General features: G+C 46.3%; 1 protein-coding gene across 4 annotated transcripts in view; it reads left to right on the top strand.

Moving 5' to 3' along the window:
- The window catches only part of DMRT1 (doublesex and mab-3 related transcription factor 1), a 103,180-nt gene that overhangs the window by 23,798 nt on the left and 59,560 nt on the right, over positions 1-19,822 (top strand). For all 4 annotated transcript variants that reach the window (XM_084771736.1, XM_084771734.1, XM_084771735.1 and 1 more), the window contains exon 3: positions 16,854-17,140. In XM_084771736.1, coding sequence (XP_084627862.1) covers positions 16,854-17,140 — 287 coding nt within the window. The remainder of the gene's footprint in view (positions 1-16,853; positions 17,141-19,822) is intronic.

Raw genomic sequence — 19,822 nt, 5'->3', positions numbered from 1 at the left:
AGTGGGCTTCAGTTGCCCTCCGAACTCTTTTTGTTGTTGTTTGTTTGATTGTTTGTTTGTTTTGTTTTTTCAAGACGAGGTTTCTCTGTGTAGCCTCGGCTGTCCTAGACCCGCTTTATAGACCAGGCTGGCTTCGAACTTACAGTTATCCGCCTGCCTCTGCCTCCCGAGTGTTGGGATTAAAGGCGTGTGCCCCCACTCCCGGCTGCCCTTTGAACTCTTAAATTTCTGTTTCTCTAGAGAGATTGGCATTGTCTTTTGATGTGACTCTTCAAGGACTTTGTGGGAAAATGCTACAAAGCACTGCTTTAGGTGCTTTAAGTCAGCAGCTACTTTTAAAAATCACTCGGGAGGCAGAGGCAGGTGGATCACTGTGAGTTCGAGGCCAGCCTGTCTACAGAGCAAGTCCAGGACAGCCAAGGCAACACAGAGAAACCCTGTCTCGAAAAAAACCAAACCAAACCAAACCAAACAAAAACAAAAACAAAAAACCACTCAGTTTCTTATATTTCTTTCCTTCATATTATTTAAGGCACTTATAAGGAATAACAGCTTTATTGAGGTGTAACTTATATACTATAAAATGTGAAAATACATTCACAGAGTAGTGTATCCAGCATTTAATTCTAAAACCCTCCACAGGGCTTCCAGCTCCCCAAATCCATACACAGTCTCTGCGCATTTCCTCTGCCTGCAGCTTCTGGGCACCACTGGTGTATTTCATTCATTCACTGTAGGTTTTCCTGCTCTGGACATCTCATGAATCTAGTGTGTGATGTGTGTATGTGTGTGTGATGTGTGTGATATGTGTGTGCTGTGTGTAATATGTGTGTGTTGTGTTGTGTATGTGATGTGTTACATGTGTGATGTGATGTGTGTGTGATGTGTGTGAGTGATGTGTGTAATATGTGTGCTGTGTTGTGTGTGAGTGATGTGTGTGTTGTGTGTGTGATGTGTGTTACATGTGTGATGTGATGTGTGTGTGTGTATGATGTGTGTAATATGTGTGTGTTGTGTGTGATGTGTGTGTGTGAGTGATGTGTGTAATATGTGTGTGTTGTGTTGTATGTGTGATGTGTGTTACATGTGTGATATGTGTGTGTATGTGTGTGAGATGTGGCTTCTTTGACTCAGCATGGTGTTTTCAAGGCTTTATGCATAGTAAGTATAATTGTTAAGCATCCATACTTTTCATTTTTTTAATCTCATTTTTCTTTCTTTACTGTTTAGCATTCTATTATATGAACCCACTAGGTAGTAGAGAGCATTCATGTGCAAAGTTTGGTGTGACCATTTTATTCTTTTCGAGCATGCAGTCAGGAGTGAAAGTGATGGCTCACATTTTGAGGGACATCTAGACTGTTCTACAAAAGCATTTGCATCATTTTATATCTGCACAGCAATGCAGGTAGAGGCTCCTGTTTCTTATCTTTAACCCTGTGACTGTGCATGGATCTCCATTTGGAGGCCAGGCTGGGCTACATAGCAAGGCTGTCTACAAATAAGCAACAACAAAACCGCTAGCATTTCTATTTGTCCTTCAGGTTATTCTGTTGGGGACTGTACCTCATGGTGACCTTGATTTGTGCTTTGCTGACAGTTGATGGTCTTCCTATGTGCTTACTGTTTGGGCGCATATCTTCTTTGGAGAGATGGTTATTTGAGGCTGATAACACAGCATAGTGAGCAAGGGTTCTTTGCTTCTAAGCCTGGGGACCTGAGTTCAGTCTCCACATAGTGGAAGGAGAGAATCAGCTTTTTTTTTTTTTAAGGACAGAGTTTCTCTGCGTTAGCGTTGGCTGTTCTGGACTCCATTTGTAGGCCAGGCTGGCCTCAAACTCAGAGATCCTTATGCCTCTGCCTTCCCAAGTGCTAGGGATTAAAGGCGTGTGCCAGCACTCCCAGCTGAGAACCAGCTTCTAAAAGTTTTCCTCTGACTGTCATATGTGCTCTGTGGTGTGCATTTGCACACATTCAACGAGTGAATGAATGAATGAAGTAGATTCTTAAAAGTGGCTGTTGGGATCTCTTGCTTTTGTTTGTTTGTTTGTTTTTCGAGACAGGGTTTCTTTGTGTAGCCTTGTTGTCCTGGACTCACTTTGTAGATCAGGCTGGCCTTGAACTCACATCGATCCTCCTGCCTCTAACCTCCTAAGTGCTGTGATTAAAGGCATGCACCACCATGCCTGGCCCCCTTTTGCTTTGTAAGTTGGGCTGTTGTGTTGTTTAGTTGTTGAGCTTTTGAATACAGTCCTTAGGTATGGACAGACTGTCAACAGAAAGAATGGTCCCAGGTTCTGTGCTGTGTGCTTTCAGCGTATGCCAGCTCACTTTGGCAAACTGAGCAAGTAAGATGCAGGAAGGGAGAGGCTGTGAGCTTGGCAGTGGAAAGCAGAAGGCGAGAGTCTCCAGGAGGAGTCTCCAGGTGGAGAGCTGGCCTTAATGCTTTCAAAGATACTGTCCTTTTAGAGGGACACCAGAGGGGAAGGGAGAGAACGGACGCTCCATACTTGGGAGCGAGGAGGAAAAGAACAAGAGAGGAAGTTTGCCATGTGGTGCTTTCCTAAAAGTAATTCATTTGTTAGGAGTAAGAAAGATAGGAAGTGGGTGTATTTGTGAAGTGGAAAGTGCTAAAAAGCTTTTAAAGAGACATAACATGGTGGTCACAGTGTGTGTGCATGTGTGTGTGCATATCTGTGTATGTATGTGTGTGTGTGTGATGTGTGGTCTCTGTGTGTGTGCTTCTGAGTGTGATCACACATGTGTGTTAAAGATTAAGATTAAGTAAGACTGGTGACAGTCTGATATTGGCATGGCATCTCCTAGTATGTGGGGATCTACATGTCAGATTCTGTTAGACTTATTTAAACATTTCTTTATTGAGGTAAATTTTTTGTTTTTTCTTTTTCTTTCTTTTTTTTGTTTTTCTTTTTTGTTTTTCCAGACAGAGTTTCTCTGTGTAGCCGTGGCTCTTCTGGATTCACTTTGTAGAGCAGGCTGGCCTCAAACTCACGGAGATCCACCTGCCTCTGCCTCCCAAGTACTGGGATTAAAAGCGTGCGCCACCACACCCCCGGCCAGCAGCTGTATCTTATCTAATATCGTCCACACACAATGCTTATCCAACTCTTCCCCTTGCCTGTGCAGCATGGAAGACAAATGCCTGGGGTTCCTCAGCTGTGGTCCCAGTGTGAATTACCTGTGTATCTCTAGAGTTGCCATTTGCACCTCAAGATGGATAAAATGGCTCCTGAGGCCTTCCTTAGGGGCTCAGTCTGTGAAATGTTGCTAGGTTTAATTCTCTGATGTCATTTGGTAGAAGTGAAGGCTGAAAGAATGGAAAAGCTTTTGTTTGCAGAAACAGCTTCCATTTCAGGGGAGGCTTATTCCAAAGGAAGGAATTACTTTAGGGGAACTGTACAGATCCCCAGTTGTCTCATCCCTAGCAGTTTATACTCTTGGGGCTATTTCTCAACATTATTAGCCTAAGGGTGCGCAGTCATGTACAGGGAGCATTGGGACTTCTAGAGAAGATGCCAGTAGAGAAGAAATAGCAAGGATGGCCAAGCATTTGGTTTCCATGGGTTCAGCTTGCAACCCACCATCTGTCCTGTCTAGGCTGATATGGAATAGTGGGGTAAATGTAAGGGGAGGTGGCACTGGATGTCAGTTTAGAATTGTTTAAATCTGCAAATCGCATTTTCATCACTAATTTGACCATAAATTCCTCTTCCCACACCATATAAACGGGGGGAGCATGTCTACTCACTCTCATACGTTTCTCTGTGGTCTGTTCAAGTCTATATTATCTCAGTCGCAACCTTTAAAAAGTGTGATATGATTTGTGGGACTCCTAGAAAGTATTTGAAGGATTAGGAGGTGTGGCCTTGTTGAAAGAAGTGTGTCACTAGGGGTCTGTGGAGTTGAGGTTTTCAAAAGCCCACATCTGGCCTAGTGTTAGCCCGGCCTAGTGTGTTAGCCTGGCCTCCTGTGTTAGCCCGGCCTCGTGTGTTAGCCTGGCCTAGTGTGTTAGCCTGGCCTAGTGTGTTAGCCTGGCCTAGTGTGTTAGCCTGGCCTAGTGTGTTAGCCTGGCCTAGTGTGTTAGCCTGGCCTAGTGTGTTAGCCTGGCCTAGTGTGTTAGCCTGGCCTAGTGTGTTAGCCTGGCCTAGTGTTATCTCTCTTTCTCTTTCTTGGCCCAAGAACCAGGATGTAGCTTTCGGCTACTGCATAAATGCTCCCATGCTCCCCACCATGATGATAATGAGCTAAGCCTCTGAGACTGTTAAGCAAGCTCTGTTTAATTGCTTTCTTTGGTGAGAGTTGTTTTGGTCATGGTGTCTGTTTACAGCAATAGAACAGGGACTAAGACAGAAGTTGGTACCAGGGAGTTGGTATTGCTGCTGTACAGGCCTGACCGTGGAGTTTATTGGAGGGATATGGAACACTTTGGGACTTGGAGCTAGAAAGGTGATTGCACACTTTAAGCAGGGCTTAATGGCCATCCAGGTAGGAGCATGGAAGACAGTGGTGCTGAGCATAATGTGGAAAGAAGACGCTCAGCTCCAGAATGTTCCAAGGGGAAGACTATTATTAGTAAGTGGCCTAGGGAAGATTTTGGCAAAGAGTGTGGCGCTTTTTGTCCTTGTCCTAAAAATCTGCCTGAGGCTAAATTTAAGAATTGTTGGACTGATGGCACTGGCAGAGGAGCTTTCAAGACAGCCTAGTACATACCTTTACTTCCAGCACTTGGGAGGGAGGCAAAGGCAGAGGCAGAAACAGGCAGCTCTCCGTGACTTTGAGGCCAGCCTGGTCTACAAAGCAAGTGCAGGACAGCCAGGGCTGTTCCACAGAGAAAGCTTGTCTGGAGGGAAAAAGTCTGATGGAAAGCCTGAGGATAAATGGAGTAAAGGGAGCAGTAGCCTCAGGGCAAGATCCCAGGAAACCATCAACAACACAAAGCTGATGCAAATGTAATTTTATGAGAGGCCCAAGTTCCAGCCCCATCCTTCAGGCAGCAGAGTTGGCAGCTTTGGCCAAGTTGGTCTGGGTTTAGAGCCAAGCATACAAGAAGGGTTGAGAGATGTCCCTCTGGTAAGGAAAGCTGTTGAGGCTGTGTATGTGTGTGTGCACGCGTGCACAAGCTGCACATGCTATCTCTGAACAGAGGTCTGGAGAGGCCATTACATGAAGGTATGAAGAAGAGCCTGGATTGTGTTGGAGTCCCCCCAAGATGTTGGAGATGCCAGCATCAAGGGATACCTGCTAAGGAGAGCTGCTGACTGTATAGAACCAAAGAGAGAACTGGGCTGTAGTGAGCAAGGCTGGTAGGAGGTGGAGACTGGGAGAGTGCTTTGACATCTGACGGGGAGTTAGAGAATTTTGAGTTTTCCCTGCTGTGTTTCAGACTTGCTTCCACCTGGTGTTTCCTCGCTGTGCTCCCTTTTCTCCCTTTTGGAATGCTAATGTGTATTACATGCTCTTGCGTATTGGAAGTATATGATCTGCCTTTTGTTATTTTTGGTTCGTTTTTTTGCTTTATCAAGACAGGGTTTCTCTGTATAACCTTGGCTTTCCTAGGCTCCCTTTGTAGACCAGATTGGCCTCGAACTTGCAGTGATCCGCCTGCTTCTGCCTCCCGAGTGCTGGGATTTAATGCATGCTCAGCCACACCTGGCATGCTCTGCTTTTTTATTATGATTCTTTATTATAGAAAAGAGATTCTTTTCTCCTACAGTACGACTCAACCACAGTTTCTTCTCTCTCCACTCTCCCGCATTTTTCTGCCACACCTCACCTCTCCTCCAAATCTACCTCCCTTCCATTTCCTCTTCAGAACAGAGCAGGCCTCCAAGAGACAGCCGCCCAACACAACAAAGCAAGATACGAGACAAGGCGAAAGCCTTCATAGCAAGGCTGTACAGTGCAACCCATTAGGAGGAAAAGAGTCCCCAGAGCCGGCAGAAGAGTCAGAGAGACACTTATTCTCACTGTTAGCAGCCTCACAAAAACACCAAGCTTTTTTTTTGTAAGAGTCGCCTTGGTCATGCTGTCTCTTCACAGCTATAGAAGGGTGGTACAATTAAAGACACAATTAAACAGCAAAATCAAAGCAAAGGGAGTAGAAAGGGCTTGAGATAATTCCCTGTTTGGGCTATCAACTCCCTCATAATGGAGAGTTGATTATGTTTTATTTTCTTTTTATTTGAGGGGAGGTAAAACTGTGGAGGTGAGGGAAGTCTATTGGGGTGATATCTGAAACAGTCTAGGCTGCGGTTCAGTGTGCCTGTAATGTGCACTTGTCCTTAAATGTGGCCTTAGAATGCAGCATTGTTGTCCTATGCGTCAAAAGCTCCCTTCACAAATTTGGTTAAGATGAAATGGTTTGCTATACTAGCGTGCAAACCTGGAGGTCACAGACTATGCTAGGAGAAATAATTATGTGCTGTAATGGGCAATTACTGATAATGGCCTTCCGGGGTGGCAGAAAATACACAGCCCCACCTTCTTGGCTGGAACGAACATTGAATAGCACATTAACTTTATAGCGAGCTGGAAGTTTGGCCCTGGAACTGCAGCCCCCACCCTCCCACTCCCATATAAATAAAATTCTGTCTTTGGGAAAGCGCTGTAGCAGCAGGTTTGAGTCAGAAGTGGAGAGGAGGGGTGGGGATGGGGCCAGGGCCATGGGATTTTGGAAAGGGAAGGAATGGTGAGCTGTGCCCCACCTGGTTGAATCTGTCACTCAGTATCAGTCGTCCCTGTTCCCAAGAGTGCACAGGGAGTGGCTGTTGCTCTCCTGGCACCAGATTTATGTTTGACATTTAAAATAGCCCTGTCAGGACTGCCTTGTGGGAGAAGCAGATTGTTCCCGCGCTTCCTGATTATGGCTTTAGGGAGTGATATCACACTGACTGCACTCAAGGCTACCGTCTGACCTCTGAGAAGGCCAGGAGGAGAGGTTTGTGCCCCGTCTGAGTTGGGTTGCCTTTGGGAAGCCCTGCAGGTGCAAGCCAGCCTCCTATGGGGCCCTAATGAGGAAGATTTGGCACAAGGACATATGCCAGGAGTTGTCTGATGGCTTTCTGGCTGCACGGCAGAGAATGCTATGGCTGTGTTATGGTCACAGTAACAATGACAGCATTTTCAGAATACTTGCCATGGGCCATAGCCTATATATTAGACAAGTATAGACTTTTGGTACAGTTATGCCCATGTAGTCCTACAATACCCAACTCAATTATTTAGGGAGTTAGGTATGGCTTCTGAGATGTGGAGAAGTAAAATCTACTGATGTGAGGCTTAAGAACCTTTGCTTACATGGTTCATATCTGTTATTACCATATAAAGATTGAAGTTGAGAAATTTAAATAATCTTTTATGATTCAAGTATTTCAGCTGGCCTCCTATTGCTGTGACAAAACACTGTTAGTTAGGGTTACAGTCACTGTGATGAAACACCATGATGAAAGAAACTTGGGGAACTTATTGACTTACAGTTCCACATCACTATTCATCACTGAAGGAAGTTGGGACAGGAACTCAGACAAGGCAGGAACCTGGAGGCAGGAGCTGATGCAGAGGAATGGGAGGGTGCTGCTGACTGGCTTGCTCCTCATGATTGCTCAGCCTGCTTTCTTGTGTCCCCATCCACAGTGGACTGGGTTTTTTCACATCAATCACTAGTGTATAAAAAACAAAACCAACAAAAACAACAACAACATCAAAAACCGCCCTTCAAATTTGCCTACAGCCCAATTTTATGGAGGCTTTTTTTTTTCCTTAATTGAGATCGCCTCCCTCTTCTCAGATGACTTTAGCCTGTGTGAAGCTGATGGAAAGCTAGCCAGCTCAATGACCAAAACAAAAACAGCTTGGTGAGGAAAGACTTTATTTGGTTTACAGGGTCCCATTACAGTCCCATCAGTGAGGGATGTCAACATGAACTCAAACGGGAACCTGGAGGAAGGAACGAAAGCCAAGACCATAAAGGGATGCTGTTTACTGCCTTGCTCAGCTTCCTTTCTTACACCTTCCAGAACTACCAGCCTAGGGGTGGCACTGCCCTTAGTGAGCTGGACCCTCCCACGTCAATCACTAATAAAAAAAATGCCCCCCCCCAGACTTGTGTACAGGCCACTCTAATGGAGGCAGTTCCCTCAATTGTGTTGCCCTCTTTCCAGATGATTCTAGCTTGTATCAAGTTGACAGCAAACAAAACACAACAACTACACAGCACGATAAGCCCATTAGTTGTTAGCATGAACTCAGTGGGCCTGACTTGGTCTGCTCAGACCTACTCAGGGCTAAAGGTGAACATGGTCTACCCCTTCTCCTGACACAACCTGCTGGCTCCCTGGATCACAGTAGCCTTGGATTTATGGGGGTGGCTGTAGCTGATGGCTATTGTCTCTCCCCCTGCCATACCAGGCTATTGGGGGAGTTCCTGACTGGGCAAGCCATCTCCACCCCTAGCATAATCTTTTGCTGTAGGGACGTGAACTGTCCTTAGAGGAGGGGGACAATTACAAACCCCTGGGACAGGCTTGATTGTCTGCCCTGTATTGTTCTATCACAGGTGGCTTCTGGGAACTGCTCCCTAGGCTTTAGGGCCTCCACAAGTTCCTTAACACACTCTCAGTTTCTTCCTTAGCAACTCAAGCTTGACATGAGTCCTGTCACGTTTTTCTTTGGGAAACCCAGATAGGCCCCCTTTTTCTGCTTTACAGTTTTTTGTATCTCCTCTAGTTTGTTTGTTTTCTTTTCTACTTTACCAGCACTCAGTGACTTATTGCCCCTCAGCCCACCCTTCACGGTGCCCTCTGACTCGTCAACACTCTAAGAAATACTTTCTTTTAAATATATATAAGTATTTCCGCTTACGTTTATTTATCTGTGAGATCTGCCAAAGTCTCTTCTACTTTATAAGCTCTTGCCCCACCAGAGGGCTCAGTGAAACTAACTACTAAGGCTCCATAACAGTCCTGAGGTCCCTGCTGAGTCCACTTTTTCTTTTTTTTCTTTTCTTTTCTTTTCTTTTTTTTTTTTTGAGTCCACTTTTTCTTTAATTCCTCTGTGAACACAGTTAGTTCTACCTGGACCTGGGAACTGGGGGTGAAACACAGCTTCTCTTATTCCTAGCTCCGCCCCCTAGGCCCCCCCCCATGCATCTCTCCCCCCCCCCCCATGGCATCAGTCCCTCCTCTTGTTTTCCATTCCCGGGCATTTATGGGGAATCTCAGCTGGAGATAAGCAAGGGTTCTACTGGCCTTGCTGAGTCAGTGTCGGGCACTGAGCTCCCTCGTACTGTCTCAGTATGAAGCCCCTGTCTTAAAGAGGCATGGGAAACATACTCAGTTTCCGGACTGATCCAGGTTCTACAGCCTCACTAGCCTGGCTGCAACAGGCTCTTTCACCGCTTGTCTAAAAGTCTTCCCTAATTCCAGCAATTTACTTGCTGAGTGTTTCCTCATGACTCTAGTTCTGGGAAAGGGACCATGATGAGGCCTCCATCCGCATGTTGAATCACAGCTTCTCCCTCTTTTTTTTTTTTTTTACTAAAGGCCGGACGTGAGGAATGTCTTCTCTTCCTTTACCACCTCTCTCTCATCGTCTCGTTTATCTTACTTGCCAAATCAGAGGCTAGCGTGGAGGATACTACCACATCTCCCTTACTTGTTGCAACTGCTCCATTACACAGCTTCCCTACCTGGCTGCCATCTTGGCATATGAATTTCAAAACACACACACACACACACACACACACACACACACACACACACACACCAGAGGCCAGGTGACCCCTGCTGCTGCTGCTTGTTGAAAGTCTCAGTCCTTGTGCACTAATCCTAAATACTGCACATTTCCCTCTCAACATTTTAACCCTTTACAAGGCGTCACCGTATTCACGTGGTAGACCCCACTCAATAAGCAGGCATGCCACTCCATACTGTGTAGACAAAGACTTTCACTCTGGGTTTCATCCCACAGACACTCCTAATTCTGATGGCTCAAGCCTTAGTTGCAAGTCCATTACTCTGAACAAGAACCATGTGACGACCATCACAGCACAAAGGCACATTAGCTCACACCACACAGGGCAGGACAACTCTATGGGATTTCCTCCGAAGATGGTTACCCATAGCTTCTCAGCCTCAGTTGCATGCCTTGCTCCTCACAGCAAGGACCATGTACGCGCAAGGATCTCCCCAGCCCCTCTTCAGTTCTGTCTTGTCCCTGTTCTTACACCAGTTATGTTGTGTGACAAAACTTTTTGAGGAGAGATGCAACACACACATTTATTCAACTCGCCGGGCGTGGGGGCGCATGCCTTTAATCCCAGCACTTGGGAGGCAGAGGCAGGCGGGTCACTGTGAATTCAAGGCCAGCCTGGTCTACAAAGTGAGTCTAGGACATCCATGACTACACAGAGAAACCCTGTCTCGAAAAACCAAAATCCAAACATGTACTCAACTCCACATCAGGAACCCACTATGGCCCACATATAGAAACCACCAAAGTTTAATTTGGTGAACCAGTGGGTTTTATTAGGGTTACAGACATATTGGTGAGGGCTTACTGGGAGGAGAAGAAAGGACTTCGAGACAGCTGCACCACCAAGGCCCACTCAGGCATGGATGACAGCTCACAAGGCTGGGAAGCTAGAACACACTGCATAGCCTGTAGACAGCTCAACAGCTTGGGGAGTGTCCTTTCCAGGTGCCTCAGTTGGTCTGAGCCTCTTTGAGGCAGCTCAGTGTGTCTGAGAGTCTTAAGTTCAGCCTCAGCTTTTATTGCTTACTCTGGCAGGGAGGAGTCTAGTGAGTCTGCTGAGTTCCTGAAACTGCTGAAGCTGTTGAGTTGCTTACCTTCCTGCTTAAAGGAGCTCCTCTGCAGGATGGAATGTTTCAGTCTCAGAGGAAACTGTTAAAAGAACAGCCTGTCTGTTTATCACCCTTCATGGCTTAGATCACTCAATTGTTCTTTAGTGTGGAACATTCCAGGAGCTGATTACTTTGGATTTGGGAATGCCATACTGAAAATGATTTAGAAAGACCAAACAAAAACAAAAACAAAAACAAAACAAACAAACCGAAAAACAAAACAAAACAAAACAAAAAAACCTAGATAGCTAGTGTGCCTTCTCACTTTATTGAGGAACATCCATCCCAGTCTCACTCTCCAGATCTGTGGAAAATCATCTTCAAAGGACTGTTAGGTAAACAGGGACCTCCTAGTTCTGATTTCATGTTAGTTGGTGAAAGGTAACCTTAGGTTTCATATTTTCCTGGTGAACGTTTTGCCTGCCTGGCAAGACAGATTTTTGAAGCTGAGAAGCAGAGGTGTTTGCAAAGCATGGAATCCTAGATCTAGAAAGAAAGACACCTCTTATCGTGAATCAGGCGTTAAAGTGGGCACTGGTTACGTTTTGGGTTTATTTGTGGTCTCTCCTTCACACGCAGAAGTGGGTCTAATTTTAAGTTTGAATATAGAGGATCCAAAGTACAACAATGCTGAGAACCCTGACACTACAGAAGAGAGGGGAAACCTTCACACCTTAAAATGAATTACTGGTTAACTACTATTAATATGCTGTAGGCTCAGAGACCAGCATATAACATTCCAAGATCAATAAGGGTGTTTATCATGTGTGGGTATTGATCTCTCATGAAGGAGCGAGATCATATTTCACACTGCATATGTTAGTACAAAAAAAAAAAGTAACAGGACTGTGAAGGCTTGTCGGAGTATTGGATGTTCAGAAGATGCCTGTAGCTTGCCGCATGTGTGCATCAGAGTGGCAGGCAGTTGGTGGTCGACAAGCCTCATGTCTGAAGCGGGATAGCGGAGACAGGGAGCCCACAGCATTTGTGGCAGCACCCACTTGTCCGTCTTGTACTGCCTTTCCAGCCGGATCTGGTTCTGATTATATTTTGTGCAGATTAGGTCTGTCTGCCGGTATCCGTACAATACTTGAGAACATCAGATTTGCCAGGAGTTGGTGGTTCATTTCTGAAATCACGGCACAAAGAGACAAAGGCACAAGAGTCACAGATCTGATGCCAGGGTGGGTTATATAACGAGACCCTCACTCAAAAAACAAGCATGGGCTTCTGGCTAAAGTGCAGGGTCCTGGCCTCAGTCCCCAGCCATGGAGAGAAAGATCTGACTTCCTATTGCGTTCGCATCATGGCAGAGGACCACCAGGTGGGTGATCCCATAGGGGTTACTGGTTAAGAAAAGTGCCGCTTTTACCTCTTGATGCCACGGGCTATCCGTTATTAATATCATTAAACAGTCGTGGCCAGTCTTCATTCCAGAAAGACACAGAGTGGTATCTGGCTTCATTAAGATATTTCTTCTGTGGTCTGTGCCTCTGGTCTTTGCATTAGTTGTATTGGCTGTGGAGTTTAAAGGACCTTGACGTGATGTCTTAGGGTTTCATTGCTGTGAAGAGAGACACTGCAGCCATGGCAGCTCTTCTAAAGGAAAGGATTTAATGGGGGGGCTGGTTTACAGCTAAGAGGTTTAGTCCGTATTGTCATGTCAGGGAGCATGGCAACACACAGGTAGACACGGTGCTGGAGAGGCGTCTGAGAGTTCTACATCTGGGTGGGCAGGCAGCAGGAGCAAAGTGACACTGGGCCTGGCTTGAGCACCCGAAATGTCAAAGCCCACCTCCACGAGGCCATGCCTACTCCAGCAAGGCCACACATTTTAACAGTGCCACTCCCTGTGAGCCTATAGGGGGCCATTTTCATTCGAACCACCCTACATGATATACTCAAGGCTTGGAGACTGTCCAGAGGAATTCCTAGCCAGACCGAGGGTATGGTGAGTGTTGGTACACTCAGTAAGGTTCACAGAGCCAGCTTTTAGTTCTTACTGTTCTTTCCTCTTGAGAATGAAGCCCACAACTTTCTGAGAGCTGTATGTATGCATATATGTATGTATGTATACACAAATAGAAAACTTTGTTTTTTAGCTCTTTGGGATTTTTTTTTTTTGAGACAGAAATTCATCATGTCTCCCCGGCTGTCCTCAAACTCAGAGCTCCACCCATTTGTGCCCCAGTGCTAGGATCAAAGGCATGCACATTGTTTCTGGTTTGAGTTAGATGCTGACTTTTTCGTGTTGGGGAGAACACGCTTCTTCATTACTCCTTGGGTACTCTGCCATAATTGCAGCTGTAGTAGGTCAGAAAGGCAAAGTAATCATAGGTGCTTACTATGGCTGTTTGTTCTCAGACCGGAGTGCATATGGCATGAGATCTCAGCTTTGGGCAGGCTCGGAAGGGAAGCTGATGGCTTTCCTGGTCCCAAGCTGACATGTGTGAAGAGTGTGTGTTGGTTCCATGAAGAGATTTAGAAACTCTCAGACTCAGGCCTTCTTTGGGGGACTCAGTATCAGTCTTTCTTCCTCTGATGATCCTCAGTGTTACCCGTGCCTGCAAAGCCCTGTTCGTCTAGTCAGTGTCCCTGGAACATTGTCTCTCTATGACTCTTCACCCTAGCCTCCTTGTGAGTGTTCTCCACACCTCCCTAAATCATGACCATCTTAGCTCATCCTTCTAGTAGCCTTGGTAACCCTCCCCCTGCAGTACAGGTACCTGGAGAATGTTCCTATACTACTATGGTGGCACCAGAGAGCTCCAAACACAAAAATTCAGGCTGAGCCTATCACTCAGTGTCACTCAGCATCTGACATATGCGAGGCTGTGGGTTCCACCTCCAGTACCTGCGATTGTCTGTCTGTCTGTTTATCATCTATATCTGTAAAAGAATAAAAGTAAAATTAAACAGCTGAATTGTTATGATATTGAGCTCTGACCAGTACTAAGTGTCCTCATCCCCAGGTGGTGCTGTTGCCACTGTATTCAGGGACCAGATGAAAGCACTGGGATTGACATGCTGCTCCTTGGGTGCTGAGTTTTGCCAGCCCTGGGGTTTTTTCATGCAGCAGTAGCATGTTCATTAAAGCTGGGAGCCATGGAGCTGTGCTCAACATTGACCAAGTTTCAGTTGGGAACATTAAAACAGGGAATTCTCAACTGGAGGTGTAACCTCGTGGTGCCATGCCTGCTCAGCATGTGCTAAGTAAGGCCCTGGGCTCAGTTTCTGGCAACACATGTGTGCACGCACACACGCATGCATGCTTAAAAAGTTGATGGTTTTTATATAGATATTAAAAAAAAAACTTAACTCAGGGCATGTAGTGATTCTGTATGTAAAATTTGTGGGCAGGTGCTCTTGCAAAGCTTATGGGGCTTAGTTATTTAAATCTTGCCATGACACTGAGCTTTCCCAACATACATCTCTATTTACCACTAAAGCTCAGAATAACTTGAAACAAAACAAAACAAAACAAAACAACTTTGGGTTAAGTGGGGACATGGGGGCATAATTAACTATTGGCAAGCAGCCACAGGAAAGCACGTTGTGACTTGACCTGACCTAACGTTTTAAAACTGAGGTTTTTCGATACTGTTTGTGGAAGCCATTTTTCTTGTTACCTCGAACGTTATCACTGTCCTTTTGTTCCTTGGTAAACTGAGGCCTGATGGAAGGAGCTGACGGAGTTGTGTGACAATAGGTTCAGAAAGTGTGCATCCAGTGTGCATCCTAGATGCTGGATGCCTTGAGTCTTGATCTCCTTCTTTGCCTGCTGCTCTGCTTTGCTGGCTTTGATGAGGAACTGGCTTTTGAGGTGCTGCTGGTGCTAAAATGTCTCCCGGGGTTTCCACCCCAGGGGCGGTGTAAATACTGCATTCTCTCAGTGCCTGAGACGGCATGGGAAACGACCTGTCAATACTTAGGGCTGGAAGACTCACAACTTCATTTGACCTTTGTTTGTTTCAGATGTCTGCATGGTTTGTCTTTTTTTTTTTTTTGAGAAGCTTATGTTGCTTTTGTTGAAGCAGATAAGGAATAAAGGATCCAACACTGAAAACAAAAGGATTATATACCAAAAATTACTGATTTTTTTTTTGTAACTTCAACATTCTTGTCTATTGACAAAACTACCACTATTCAATTGGCATCAGATTCTATCCTGCACAAGCAACATTCTTCACTGTGTGATGCTGGGTATATTGGGCATACTTTTCTAAAGTATTTTTCTTTTTTTTTTCTACAAAAATTACTGATTATGCCAACAAGCAATTTTAAAAAAAATGTATATATGTGAGAGGCTCCCAGTATTTATGTGCACCATTTGTGTGCCTGGTGCCAGCAGAGGCCAGAAGAGGGCATTGGGTCCTCTGGAACTCGATGTTCCAGGTTGTTGTGAGCTGCCATGTGGGTGCTGGGAACTGAACCCAGGCCTTCCTCAAGAACAGCAGGTGCTCATAACCCACGGGCCATCTCTGCAGCCCCACCTTGTTGTTTTGGGTTCATTTCCATGCCTCACATATCCTTACACGTGTAGTGTAATGTGGTCACGTGTTGCTCCCTATTTGGTCTTTCTCATCTCTCCTTCACTTTTCCCAAAAATTCTGTTAGGTGATGCGCCCATAACACAGCTTTGTTAACCTTCCAGCTCAGAAATCTTCCTTGGTTCCTATCACATCGTATCTTGAGAACTAGGTAAAGGCTTCCTGGGTCCGCCTCCAGCTTGCCTTTCAGCCCAGCCCGTCCCTGCTTTTATCCAGTTCTTCTGCCTGACTCCTCATCTGTCGTTCTATCTTCCTGTCCTTATCTCTTTGTCCATGGCCTTTTATCCTTCTCACCCCATGCCCCCCAAGGGTTGAACCCAGGGCCTAGGTCACCTGTCAGCCCTATCTCTCCTTAGCTCCTCAGCTCTCTCCTTCCTTTTCCAGGGTGTGGCTCAGATAAGTTATTTTCCTTCAAATGTTCTTCTGTAGGTTGCAAGTTAGTTTTCCCTTTCTTTGAATTTCCATAGTAGTTTATGGGTGTTACAGTGATACCGGGCGGTGGTATGATTGGAAATCCCACGGAAGCTTTCGTCCTATACTCCAGGACCCCTGTAGACAGTACAGGGGATGCTTGGGGCCAGTTCAGGGGCTGGCTGGTCTCTTAGGACCTTGTTTAGTAAATGCTGTCCATTGAATTGAGGCCAGAGGAGTTGGTTCAGACTTTTGGCAGGATATGGTTGAAACCCTCCTCTACTCCAGCTGCAGAATCAGCACCTCGTGTGTCACCTGAATATCTAGGGTCCTGGCAGATCCCGATGACTACAGTGGGCTGGCTAGTTACCATTTGTAATTACGTGAAAAAGCTTTATTGCAAACACAGCGTTGATTGGCTGGTCCACAAGGCTTCAAAAATAGTACTGCTAGCTGTATTTTGCAAATCAAGTTGGTCTGCTCCTGCCCCAGGCTCTGGTCCACGCTCTGGCCCATTCTAAAGATTACAGTATCCTATCTACCACAGAAGGAAGTAAAAGAAACAGGGCGTGCTCAAACTCAACCCCTTATGAGTTTCCAGGGCGACATGAACCTTATCACGGGGTAAGAATTCTTAGACAGGCTAACAGGATTGGCTCCCCAGTTTCTTGACAGTTGAGTGGGGTATCTGGGATGAGATTGCACTGTTGGGCTTTATGTCCTTTAGCCTCCTCTGAAGTGATTTGATCTCCCACCCCTGCCCCCTGAAAAGAAACCCAACCTGGCCAGGGGTCTTTCAGCTGTGTTACCAGCGTGAAGCCAGGCTTGGAGCCCTCCCCTTGTGGCTGAAGAAGCAGCGGATGATTTCTCCCTTGCGTTTCCAGATTGTTTGCTTATCTTGAGGATGAAAGCGAGGCATGGCCAAGGTTTGGAGGACAAGATGTATGGAGCCCCTACATTACATCTTATGCTGTCTAATTATTTTTCTCTCTCTCTCTCTCTCCTTTTTTAGAGGGACGCATGGTCATCCAGGATATTCCCGCTGTCTCCAGCAGAGGGCATGTGGAGAACACACCTGACCTGGTGTCAGACCCTGCCTACTACAGCAGCTTTTACCACCAGCCATCTCTGTTTCCTTACTACAACAACCTGTACAACTACCCGCAGTACTCCATGGCCTTGTCTGCTGAGTCCTCCTCTGGGGATGTGGGAAATCCCCTTGGGGGATCCCCTGTGAAGAACAGCCTGCGGAGTCTCCCAGCACCTTATGTGCCTGCTCAGACTGGAAACCAGTGGCAGGTATGACCCAGGGTTAGTGGGACATGCAAAACACATGCATGTAAGTGTACACACGTGCCATGCACATGCTCAGTTCAGCACACACGTAGTCACAGTATGATGTGTGTGGGAAAAAAAGCACGTTGTCTTTCTTCCCATCTGTTTATAATGCCTCTTAACTCCAGAGATCGGCTACAGGGATTAGGCATGTATCTGGGTTCATTTTCGGCCTTAGTTTTTCTCACACTGCCATTTTGCAGAATTAACCTAGCTGGCCGGAGTTAAATGTATCTGAGGTCTCACTTCCTTCAGCCTGCCCTACTTTTGGGGCAGTTTAGAATCTGTTAGGTGTAGCTTCCTGGGTGCCAGTCATCTCGTGAAAATTTTTTACGTGAAAGTATTAATGATGTGTGGTATGCATGGCAGAAAGGGTAAGAAGGGAAATGGGGTTCCGTTGGGATGGCCCAGTAACATAGGTGCGTGGTTTTTTAGAAATGGCGGTCAGTCTTTCAAGATATGTATAGGTTATTAAAATAGTGTGCAGGCAGGAGCTTTCAACATTTGGAGCAAAACAGCATTTTGTTTCATTAGGGAAAGAGCATTGTCTGGAGCTGTTCTGCTTCTGAGGGTGGACACATTTCCGCCAGGGCATTCATTGTGTGAGCACCACAGCACTCCGAGGCTAGACCACTGTGTGTACTTTTGCCCTAGGAGTATGTGGAGAGAGGTTAGACCCACACCACCAGACCTCAGAAGCTGCTGTGATTCTGTGGTCACCGAGGCTGTGTGAAGAAGCCGAGGCTTTCTCGGCAATGATCAGTGTAATAGATATCCAGGAGCTAGTGCAGGTCTTTGATGTCTTGTTTTCTTAGCTTTATTGGCAAGTTGTATACATTCATACTGTACAGTGTGCTGTCTTGATGTGTGTATATTTTGTGCATTGTTTATTACAGGCTGATGAAGGCACCACGTGTGTGTGTGTGTGTGTGTGTGTGTGTGTGTGTTCACACTCCTAAGATTTCATCTGCATTTTTCAGATATGCAGCATTATTGAGTATAGCCACTGTAATGTATGTTAAGCTTCCAGAATTTACACAAAGTTGAAGTAGAAACTTTGACTTAACACCTCTCCACTTTCCTACCCACAAGTCTCTGGCAAATCAGCATTGTAACTTTCTGCTTCTGAGAGACCCGCAGTGGTCTCTTAAGCCCAGGTCTTAAATGGTGTGACATGACATTTTCCTCATTGAGTCTGTTTCATTTCGCCTCCTCAGTTTTCTTTTTGAATCGAGGGGATAATTAATGCTGGAGTCATCCCACCTTGAGAATTCTCTTGCTGAGCTTGGGGTCTGACCAGTCCTCTGAGGTTTCCCATACATGTGCATTTGCCTGTGTGCATGTATTTGCACATGTTCACGTCTGTGGGGGCAGTTGCACGTGCGCCGTGTGTAAGTTCCTCTCTTGAACCCAGAGCTCATGTTTTCAGCTAGTCTTATCAGCCATCTTGCTCCGGGGAATTGCCTGTCTGTGATGGGACTTTGGACAGGCTGCCATGCCGACCTGGCATTTATGTGGATCTGGGAGGCCTGGTCCTCACGCTTGTATGGGAGGCATTTTATTCCTGGGGTCGTTTCCTCAGCTCCATGTTTTGCTTTTTGGAGAGAGACTTAAAACGCGTGGCCATTAGAATTGAGAGGTTTTATGAGAGTAATGGGGGTCTGATGGGCTGCCACCTGGACCTCTTCAGGCCTTTCAAGCATAGTAGATTTTATAGTTTGAGGAAGCTTTTCAGTTGGCGCTTCTTGCCAGCTCTCGTCCTGCAGGGAGGAAGAAGCATCTTAAAGACTTAAACAAGCCAGGTAGTAGTGGTACACATCTTTAGTCGCAGCCCATGGGAGGCAGAGGAAGGTGGATCCCTGTGAGGCTGAGGCCAGCCTGGTCTACAAAGTGAGCTCCAGGACAGTCAGGGCTACACAGAGAAACCCTGTCTGATAGAGAGGGCAGCGGGAGGGGGGAGAGAAGGAGGGAGGGAGGAAAGAAGGAAGGAAGGAAAAATTTAAACAAACAAACCCTCTAGTTCATCCTGCAGAGGGCTGTCAGCTGCTACTGGGCAGTCTGGGCTTTCTGGCCGTGCCTAGCCTTTGGCAATAGGGTGGGGGTTGGTAGTCTGGGCCTGTGTCTGTCTAGTCTTTGGCCATGGTGTGTGTGTGGGGGGGCGGTGTCTGTGAACCTGATAGCCTAGTTGGCAAAGGCTGAAAATGAAAACTGTATTTTTCTGAAGGAAAGACAGCCATCTCCAGATCATCTTCTAAACCAATGGTCTCTTCCTTTCGTCAGAACTGTTGCGATAGCAGTTAGTGTCTGACACAGTGATATTGGCCTCATTTGTCCATCAAGGCCAAGCAGAAGGCATGTCTGAGATCTTGGTTCAACCTGGGGACATAGGCACCAGGAGAGCATCTTGCTGGGGCCTGGTGGGAGTGGGTGAGGTGGAGGGCTGTATACCTCCTGCTGTGACCAGGGTGACACCGCCCTTCTCATGCAGAAGGAGGAAGGCAAATGCTTCAAGAGGCTTCACTCAGAGACACATACAAGCCAGCCAGAGTGGGAGGAAACCTGGCAGACTTCCTTAGTCTTGTGAGAGACAGGACTCAGGCACCTGTTTAGCACCTTCCCACAAAGCCATTAAATAGGAAAGAGGCA

Source organism: Acomys minous (genome assembly GCF_964271855.1).
Source record: "Acomys minous genome assembly, chromosome: 2".
NCBI classification, from domain to species: domain Eukaryota; kingdom Metazoa; phylum Chordata; class Mammalia; order Rodentia; family Muridae; genus Acomys; species Acomys minous.
Note: the sequence above shows the minus strand (reverse complement) of the source record. Positions and strands in the feature narration are given on the sequence as shown.